We start from the raw sequence: 11,039 nt of genomic DNA on the forward strand, positions 1-11,039 counted from the left end.
ATTACTTCTATGAACGAAATGTCCACTTTCAAATTGAGCAATCAAACTTATAAAAGTTAGGATTGTCTCCAACTTCACTTAGTCAAACTTGTAGATAGTTAGGACTAAGATTGAGTTATCCCTTTCGATAAACGAAAGATTTTCATCTTTTCCTTTTTTCAGCCAAACCTATAAAATTTAGGGTCGAAATCGGAATTTCCCCTCAATAAATGAGGAACTCTTTTGTTGGATCAAGCAACCAATCCTATAAAAGTTAGGGTTACTTGAATCTTTCCGATTCTCGGAGTGGAGATCACACTCCTAGTTTCATCTTTCCAGATTCTGGGGGTGGAGATCCCACCTCGAGTCTCCTTTCCAACTGGAGATAGAATATAAAATTCTTCCTCTTCAGTGTTGAGAGATAGAATATAAAATTCTTCCTCTCCCATTTCGGGTTCGTCTTTACCCCAAGAGAAGACAACACTTTTTCAACTCCCAAAATCCGTGCCTCACAGGTACGGGGAATTTTATCCCAAATCCTGAGTAGGGATAAATCAACGCCTAACACGCGTTGCCGGTTTAGTCTTTCACCGATTGAAAAAGACACCAGAATCTAGTCTGGGGCATTTTATCCCGAAGCCTAAGTAGGGATAAGTCAGCGCTTAACACGTGTTATCGGGTGGTTCGTTCCCGTAAAAACGATTGAGTCTACGTATTCAGCATCGTAGCGACAAAAATCCATGTCTTTTATGCATGGGGAATTTTATCTCGAAGCCTAAGTAGGGATAAGTCAACACCTAACACGCGTTACTGGTTAGTTCTTAACCGTAAAAAAAGAACAAAAGCCCACATATTTAATATTATGGCAGGTTGTTATTAATAACACCAAAATCCGTGCCTCACACGCGCGAGGAATTTTATCTCGACTCCTTAATAGAGATAAGTCTACGCCTAACACGCGTTGCCGGTTTAGTCTTTCACCGAGTGAAAAAGACACCAGAATACGAGCCTGGGGACGTTTATCCCGAATCCTAAGTAGGGATGAGTCAACGCCTAATACGCGTTGCCGGGTGCTATATTCCCGTAAGAATAGCGAAGTCTATGTATTCAAAATCATAGCGCCAAGTCTAGGAGAATTAACTCTCTTAGCGCAACGTTACATGTGAAACGGGTTTTAATAATTCACTTGCTAGCCCGATTCAAACAGTAATCGGTAAAGGCACATCAAACCCGTTGAAGGCAGCCGGTTTAGTCTTTCACCAATTGAAAAAGACACCAGGGTCTAAGCCTGGGGAATTTACCTCGAAGCCTAAGAAGGGGTAAGTCAACGCCTAACACGCGTTGCCGTTTAGTCTACTCACACGAGAAAAATGAAGCATATGTATTCAAAGTCATAGCACCAAGTCTAAGTGAATTAATTCTCTTAGCGCAACGTTATGTGCGGAACGGATCCAAAATAATCCGCACACTAGCCCGACTCAAACGGTAGTCGGTAAAGGCTCATTAAACCCGTTGAAGGCTGGGGATTTGTCAAAAATACCACAAGTATTATGGTTGATTATTCCATACGGAGTAAGACATCATAAAAATCCCACAAGTATTATGGTTGATTATTCCATACGGAGTAAGACATCATAATAAATGAGACATAATGAATGAAAAACACATATTTTCTATTAATAAAATTGAGTTTGCAGGTACAAGAGTTACAATCAATCTACATGAAGTTTGTGACTACAGGCTTGCTGTTCAAGTTTAGTCAATTCCTCTGTATAAGTTCGCTCAAGCTCACACTGCAATGCAACCTTGAAGGATTCCTCGGTGAGGGATAATGTTTTCGCAGCCTCTTGTTTGATCTTGGCTAACTTCTATTTCGAGAGCTCCAATTTTCCGGATATCACAACTCGTGAACGCTCCAAGTCACCCTTCGCCATCCCCAAGATAGCCAAGGCCTCCATTTGATCCACCCGACTTTGTTGCGTTTGAATCTCAAGTCCAGCCGAAGCCCGAGTGTCGTGCCATGCTTGTAGACGAGATTCCCTCGATCATGTCAACATGTGGATTCACAAGCTCAATCATATACAAGAATAGCTCGAATTCAAAGCATATAAGGTTCTTGAGTCATACACAAGTTTGGATTCAAGGCATGCACGAGTTCAGTTATATATGAATTCAATGATACAAGAGCTTAGTTATATACAAATTCGAATTTGAATTATATACTAGAGTTCAACCATATGCAAGAGTTCAATCACATGTACAAATTCAAGGCATATGAAGTTCTCGAGCCATACACAAGTTGGGATTCAAGTTATTTCGACCACATACAAGTTTGGATTCAGTCACATCGAGTTCAATCACGTACAAGTTCGAACCATACAAGAGTGCAATCATGTACAAGGATCCACATATACACGAATTCAATCATATACAAAGCTCGAGCCATACACAAGATCGAATTCAAAGTTTGAGTTCAAGGCATATGCAAGAGTTCAATCGTACAAAGATTCGGCCATATACAAGAGTGAATTCGAAGCATACAAAAATTCTCGGCCAATACTTAAGTTCAGGTGCAAGTCATCAACCAAGAGCACCAACTCAAGAAATCAGTATCGCCACAAATTTTCAGCCATGAACAGTGAGATTTTTCGGCCATGTACAGTCAAGGGTTCAAACAACAGCCATCAACAAAACCCCAATTCCAAAATTCGGTTTTCTTGAATGGTTGAGAGACTGCAGTTATCAAGTCATGAACACAATCAACAAAAATTTTGGCCATGAACAGTAAAAATTCGGCTTCAAAGAGTTTTAGCCATCAATTTCAGTTCTTTATACAAATTCAAGAATAAAGCTCAAGAATTTCGGCCATGAACAAACCCAATCCAAAATTTTCGGTTTTCTCCTAAAATTAAAGAGTTGGGGACTTCAACATCAAGCCATAAACACAACCAAAGCCAAAATTCGGCCATTACCCAAAGATCAACCAAATTTCAGTTCTCTTCCCCAAATTTCAAGAATTAGGGCTTCAACCATCAAAACCCATGGGTTCAAAATCAAGAAATCAAAACCGAAATCAAAGCCATGATGAGAAGCTTACCCGAGTTTCAAGAAGGTTGGAGTTTGAAGAAGAAGAAAATCTCAAAATTGCCAAAGCCCTAGTTTGTTTGTGAAGAGAAGAAAATTTCGGCCAAGCTCCAAACCTCTCAAGAGCCTTTTGTCCTTAGCAAGGTTGAGGGATTTGGAAGTTCTTAAAGGAAAGGAGTTTATGTAGTAGAGGAGTTCTTGAAGAGATGAAGCTTGGGGAAGGAGCTGGAACCGAAATTTGTAGAGGAGAAGAGCTGGAACCGAACAAAAGAGAGGAAGAAGATGAGAAACTGGGGTTTTTACCTTTTTTACACAACCCCGACCCGCGTGAACGCGGGTCAGACCCAGTTCAGGGCCCGTTTTGCTGTATTTTCACCTAATTTTGTCCGTTTTCGAAGTTTTCGGAGTTTAATTTCATCTCCCGGACAATTTCACGGCATTTTCGATCATATTGGAATGTTCTGAGTTCAATTTCATCTCCCGGATAAATTGGCGGCATCTTCACTCAGATTTGGAATTTTCGGAGTTCAATTCCGCCTCCCAAATAATTGCGAGATATTTTCGTCTATTTTTAGAATATTCGAGACCCAATTTTATATTTTGGGTGATTTCGTGATTTTTCACCTATTTTGGAATATTCGGGACCCAATTTTATATTTTGGGTGATTTCGCGATATTTTCGCCTATTATCGGAATATTCGAAATCCAAACTCCAATTGGCGACCATGAGTCTAAACTGTTTCCCATATTGACAGGAAGTTCCTGGAGAGTATTACATATAATAATTCTTAAGGATAACCTGGCAACCTCCGACGGGTACACGAGGTTAAACTGATTTCCGAAACTCCTAGAAGTACACGAGTATAAACTGGTTCTCCTCAGGTTAATGGGAAACCCTAAGATCAACGCCGGCCAACGCGTAGCCCTAGGTCAGCGCCGGTCAACGCGTTGTGATGAGAGTCAACGCCGATCGACACGAAACCCTAAGGTCAACACGGATCGATGCGTAGCCCTAGGTCAACGCCGGTCAACGCGTTGCGATTGATCCAAAAGTCAACTCAATGACACATCAACAAAAATCTACTCACAAGTTCCAGTTCAAGGCTTCAATAACGGTCATACGATAAACGCAGCACCGGGAAAATTTTTAGCTATTCGATAAAATACAGAATATGCTGAAATATGGAGAAGTCAAGAATCGAAATCATCTGTAGGTCCCTTAACACTGACTGAAAGTGGGGATCCATCATATCCAAAGCGTTTCAGGCTCCTCTATAAAAGAATGAGGCTGAAACACTTTGGAGGGGGTATCTGTAGGCGTCTAAAATTGCCTATAAGAGCCCGCACGAAACTCGAAGCAATGAATTAGCGAGACAAGAAGACTCACCTAAGCAGCTCGTTGTCGCCGGTCAACGCGCGTACGTCAAATCAGCTCGTGCGTGCCGGTCAACGCGCGTACTTCAAATCATCTCGTACACGTCAACCAGCTCGTGCGCGTCGGTCAACGCGCGCACGCCAATTAGTCCGCACGCATCGATCAACACGCGTATATTAACTAAAGCGCGTTCGACGATCGGTCTTGCGGCAAAGCATACAAGTCAACAAATCGGCCAAACACGCGAAAAGAGAAAATCTCGGAAGAAAGGGAACATAAAAGAATGAGTCGGCAAAACTGCGCGAGCGCAGGACAGAATAAACCGACCCGCGCAAGCGCGGGACGGATCAATCCGACCCGCACAAGTGCAGGTCGGATTGATCCGACCCGCACAAGCGCAGGTCGGATCTGATCCGACCCGCGCAAGCGCAGTAGCGGAACGCCGAAACGCGTTTTGACGTTTTGATGCTGTTTTTGCAAGATTTAATCTGTTGCCAAGGGTTTCTAACTGAACTTGATATCATCCCCAACGTTGTTAGGCTGTTGTTAACTGAAGATAGAGCAATCACTTGTTCTCATCCAATAACCGCGTTCGAAAGGCCCTATCAAATACAGAGCCTATGGCCTCCTTGTAGGGGGACAATTTGATGTATCAAGAGAGAGGAGGTGCTGCCCGGATTGTTGGAGTCAAAGGACGCACGAATTTCAGGCGAGGGTTGACATATCTTGGCGAGTTCTTCGGCAATAAAGAAGGAGAGTTCGAGGAGCGCTCCGTACGCCAGTTCCCCGTCCGTGCCTTGAGATTAGGCTTGGTCTTAATCTCGAGGAAGGAGCCCCTGATTTCGCCTTGGTCGATCTCAGCGCTTCAAAATCAATAACTTCCTTCGGTGAAGACGAAGCTCTGCCAAATTTTTCATCAACCGGATCCAGATCGAAGGCGGTCCACGGAAAACCCCGACACAGGCAAAGATCCCACGCAAGCAGAAGACCAATAAACGATCTCTGCGTTTGTTTTGACGAGAGTTTTAACTTTTGTTTTCATTGTGTAAAGATCTTATAAAAAGATTATCTTTTTGTTTTTCAATTGTAACGACCGAAGTTGTAATGAATACCGCAATGAATACATCAATTTTCGACGCAAACAATATCAATCAAGCAACTATACTTTAGCATTTGATAAATATTTATGAACATTCAAATTATTGTGTGTTCGAAAAAAATTAAGAGAAAGATTTCTTTGAATTCAAATTTAAAAATTTAGACAATTACAAACATGGAATAGTCGCTGTTCAATATGTTTTGATTTATTTAAAGTGAAAACCATGTTTTTATCAGTGTGTAAGTGCATCTAGGTTGGCATGCAAACAAAATACAATATTTGATCTAGAAAAGAAAATTATTCTTGAAAAAAGAAAACGTAGAAACATTCATAGTTATTATTCTATTTTATTTACTTGATGAGTTCATATTTTATAAGTTATGAAATGTACTATATTTTTCATAAAATTAGAGAAGGGCATTTTCGTAACACCAATGAGCGAGGGTAGAGAGATTGCCATATAAAATCCCTCAACCCTCGGAAGCTAGGGTTTTGCATAGCCGCCCAACTGAAGAGCTCATTCCTTCTCCTCGATCAGCCGTAACCATGGTATAGTTTCTCTCCATTCAATCTCTCTTAAAAAGTTTTATTTTTGTCTTCTGAGGGTCGAATCATAGTTCATTTAGATCCATGAAGATCGATCAAGATTCGATTTTGATGGAATGACTGTAAATTTTGATTGAATGCAGCCGAAGCAGATTCACGAGATCAAGGATTTTCTATTGACTGCGAGGAGAAAGGACGCGAGATCTGTGAAGATCAAGAGGAGCAAAGATGTGGTCAAGTTCAAGGTCCGATGCTCAAAGTATCTCTACACTTTGTGTGTTCATGATGCCGAGAAGGCTGACAAGCTCAAGCAATCGCTTCCTCCAGGTGATTATCTTTGGATTTTTGAAGAATTATTAATATCAATTTGCGAAAAATTATTTGTTTAATTTTCGTAGATGTAGTGTATGTTGATACAAACAGATCATTGAAAAAGTTTTGCCCTTTTGTGTAAAATTAAATCATAATTAATATTCATAGTTTAGTTAGATACCCCTTATTTGTAGTAATATGGAATGTCAAAGATAATTATATTTTTTCTAGATTATTGTATGGTATTGGTCACTGGGGCTTTTCCAGACGTCAAGGAGTTGCTGGAGGTGACACGAAGAATAATGTATTGTTGTTGACTTGTTGGTGGTTGTGAGACCTGTTGAAAATTGATTGAATCTACAAGCACTTGGATTTTAGGTGTTAGTCGTGTTTGTAATATTTCTGGTCTCTCATCCTATGTGACCTGGGTACTTCTAATTTGAAGCGTACTGGCCCTATACATACCCGTACCCAAACTCCTTGGACACTAGTTGCATATATGCATACATTTATTCAGGCCTGTACTCAATTATACAACACATGTTTTAATTTAAAACATTTGTCATACATTTTTTGTACATATATTATACACTTCACATCCACTTCTTGAAAGCTGTTGGACATAGGTCAGGTTTCGAATTATGATTTTGAAGGTGTCTAGGTCAAAAACTAGTGATTTTCCAATTTATAATCCACATAATAAAAGAAACATGGAATGTTATAGGAAATTTAATTCTCGTCCTTGTTCTCATGTATATTATTAATCTCAATATATAATATATGTCTATATAAATATTTATATAGCAGTGTCGCTATCCCCAATGCCCTACTTTTTTACAAATTTGACGTGTCCCCTACCCAAACTCGTACCCAAGCACCATAGCTCGTGTCTCATTACCAAGATATTGGTCTACTCATTTCAAAAGTTAATGTTCGTCTTTTCCATTGGCCTGTTGTCATAAGTCCTGAACAACATTGGGTTTGATTACTTAGGTGAATTTTTGTTTCTTATGGAAAAACAATTTTGACAATTTTCACTTTTCAAGATATGTCCACAGAAGTGTAAAGTATTGAGGAGTTCTCACACACTGTAGATATAGTTTTATAGTAGATATATCTGAAATCAATGGAAGGATTTGTCCTGAAAAACTACAAGCTCCATATCTATCGATTATCTGGCATTGCTATGCTTCTTAGACTTTATTTCTTAGCATGCTTTGGTATCCTTTAAGATATGTTTTGGTAAGGCTTTGCATGAACGATACGTTTCATTAGAAAGAGTAGTTGCGTATTTATGCATATTTGAAACATCGCACTTAGTGCATGTTTTGGGCTTTAATGTTTTATTTCCTGAGCATAGATAGGAATAATATATCAAAGTAAGGGGTATTGCTACATTTAATACGTTTAATCTATCTTTCTAATGTAAAAAATTGTGTAGTGCAGAGCAAACTTTTCTTTTTCAAAATGGAAGTGCATCTAAACTGCATGCAGAACTAAGTTCAAATTGGATAAATCAAACTGTATTTGAAGATGTGTTAGTGAGTCAAGAATGAGACAAACAACCAAAGGGCGAGCTTCCAAGAGTTTGCATATATTTAATAATAGATAGATGTGGATACAGATATATAATATAGTATATCAAATGTGTCACTTATTTGAACCTTCATTGAAGTAATTTAAGTAATTAGCTCAAGTCCTTCTGCAGATATAGAATATATTTTTAATATAAAAGATCGTGGAATGCGAAGAATGCAAATCATGCTTTTCTTAAATAAATTAAATTTTATTTGAATATATGTGTTAGTGAGTCCAGCATGAGACAAGCAACCAAATGGTAGGCTCCCCAGAGTTTGCATTGTTTATAATAGATGTGGATGCTGATATATAATATATCACATCAAATGTATCACTTATTTCAATCTTCATTGAAATAATTTAAGTAGTTAGCTCAAGCCCCTGCGAAGCACCAATGTTTAATTATCAAATGAAATTTATAATTTAGTTAGTTGCAATGTTGTTCATGTACTGATAGTTCTCTTGGTAGCTGGTCAACTTCATCACTTGAATGATATATCTTTTTCAACCTACAGTCAGACCATTATGCATGTGAACATAATAGACTGGGATGAGACAAGCAACTAAATGGCAAGCTCCCAAGAGTTTGCATTGTATATAATAGATGTGGATGCTGATATATAATATATCACATCAAACGTATCAGTTATTTCGATCCTCATTGTAATGATTTAAGTAGTTGGCTCAAGTCCCTGTGAAGCACCAATGTTTGGTTATCTAATAAAATTTATGATTTAGTTAATTGCAATGCTATTCATGTACTGATAGTTCTCTTGGCTGCTGGTCAAATTCATCACTTGAATGATATCTTTTTCAACCTACAGTCGGACCATTATGCATTAGATCGAATACAAGGTTGCCTGTGTTGGTTATGTTCAAAATTGTTAACCTATGAGTATTAATTGTTGTGATGGAGAGCCTGTTATTTAGGATCTGTAGCATGTTTAGGGGAGCAAGCGAGAAGCAGTGTTGTCCCACTTTTTCCATCTGAATGACAAAATGTCCGTCTTTAACTGGCAATTGCTGTTTGCAATTGATAAGCAAGAGGACTTTGTTTCATGCATGGATTGTCTCTATAAGTGTATGACAAAAACTGTATTTAGAGTATAACCAACATGATGTTAACCGGCCAATATATACATATTTTTAGGATTTGTAAGCATTTGGGGTTTGGGATGTAGTTAGGATTCTAAATGTGTGCATATCGTCTGATATTTCCCATCCATCGTGTCGAGAGGCTTTTGTTGCGGTGATGGTTCCCCACCTACCATCAAGCTTGTTACTGACAGTGATGGTTCCCCACCTATCATCAAGCTTGTTACGCTAGATCACACATCTTGTACACAGTTTCCTACTGTGTAACAGTCCTGGAAAGATCTATAACTCATCTTTGCTTAGTTTGACAGATTTCCTTGGTTCGCTTTCCTTTTGAAGTATGAAAAATGATCTGAATCATATTGATGCTTCGAGGTTACCCGTGATTAATATTTGGTATAACAATCTTTAATAATATTTTGTGCTGCTCTAGCATGTAAATAGACATGCTCAATAGATCATGAACGTTTTGGTTTGGCTACACTTGAGGCTATGAAACTTACTAAGTACTTGTTACTTCACAGGTTTGACCGTCCAAGATCTTTGAAGCCACATGAAAAGAGTTGCTTGATTGTTGCCTTGGCCTTTACCATCTTCGACGCTGAGTATAAATGTTTTATGGAGCACTTTTATTTCTTCCTCGGAACAAATTTTACCTACTGTAATGTTAGAGAAAACTTGTAATGAGCAATTTTTGTGGCATTTTTTGAAGTTTATGAGCAAGATTGGTTTACAGTAAAGCCTTTAAATGATTGGTATGAATCTCTTATTACTCGGTAATTTTAAGGTGGTTAGCACCATAAGACCACTTGTATTTTCTTAGGTGCAAGCGTTAAATCTGTGGTCATACGCATAGATGCATGTACTTCTTAGGAAGGTGAATGCTCAACTTATTGGTATGAATAGATTTCTTCATTTTAAACCTTGGATAATTTAATACTTGTGGGTGTGTTTCTAATTTTATCACTTCAAAGTAGTACTTGTATGTGTTTATTACTCTGAAGATGTGGTTACGTATCTGCTCTTTTATATTAAAGGAGAATCCAAAGAATTACTGTTTATGTTACATTAAATACTATATTATAAACAGTAAATTAAATATAGTCATCTTCCTTTGAAGTACTGTTTATGCTACAATATTTTACTGTAGCATAAACAATACTTGACCTGCTCCTTAGTTTGGAGTTACTATTTATGCTGTAGTATAATTTACTATATCATTAACAGTAAAGCAAATCAAATGAATTAAAATTTAGATTATTTTTTAAGTATAGAGTAGTAGATATGATTTTTAAATTAAATGTATTATAATTTGAATCCTTTTTTTAAGTATAGATGAGCGAATATGATTTTTAATTTTAAGCATATAATAATTAATTTAAATGTACTAAAATGATCGATTTTGCTAAATATTTAGCAAAAGTGATCTATTTTTATTTTTTTTCCTTTTTTTAAGGATCCAAACTTCAAACGTAATTATAAAAAGCAACCAAGTTTAAATAATTTACCAAAAACATCCTCCCATCTCCCCCTCCCTCGCTCTCTCTCCCACTCAAAGTGGAGACCAATGACCTAATTTCCCCAAAACCCTAACCCTAGCTGGCATCTCCGAACCCAAGACCAATGATCAATGACCTAAGTTCTCACGCAACCTAGAAGTATGGGTTGGAGAGTTATTTAGATCGCTTCTTTTCACCTGGAGTATGGGCTGATTGATCAGATCCTAGACCAACCAGAATCAAGGCTGATGCACCTCGCAAGGAAGTAGCAGGGGCAGGCCTTGGTTAAGCTTGTGTATATCTATGCTCCTGCTACTGAAGCAGTGCTCGAGCAAGTATCTCATTTTTTTAATGCCTTTTTATAGTTCTCAAGGACTACTAATATTATCTGTAATTTGCGGTGTGATTGTAACAGTTTTAATCTAATGTATCCAATAACAAGATTCTCATGAGATGAAGCGTGGCGAGTTAA

The 11,039-nt window shown here is 38.1% G+C and overlaps 1 protein-coding gene across 1 annotated transcript; it reads left to right on the forward strand.

The window, feature by feature from the left end:
* On the forward strand, positions 5,956–9,862 carry LOC109830227 (60S ribosomal protein L38-like). Its single transcript, XM_020397435.1, has 3 exons — positions 5,956–6,086; positions 6,227–6,410; positions 9,593–9,862. Exons 1-3 carry the CDS (start codon positions 6,084–6,086, stop codon positions 9,613–9,615), a joined length of 210 nt encoding a protein of 69 aa, XP_020253024.1. The 5' UTR covers positions 5,956–6,083; the 3' UTR covers positions 9,616–9,862.

This window comes from Asparagus officinalis, chromosome 2, assembly GCF_001876935.1.
Source record: "Asparagus officinalis chromosome 2, Aspof.V1, whole genome shotgun sequence".
Lineage (NCBI taxonomy): Eukaryota > Viridiplantae > Streptophyta > Magnoliopsida > Asparagales > Asparagaceae > Asparagus > Asparagus officinalis.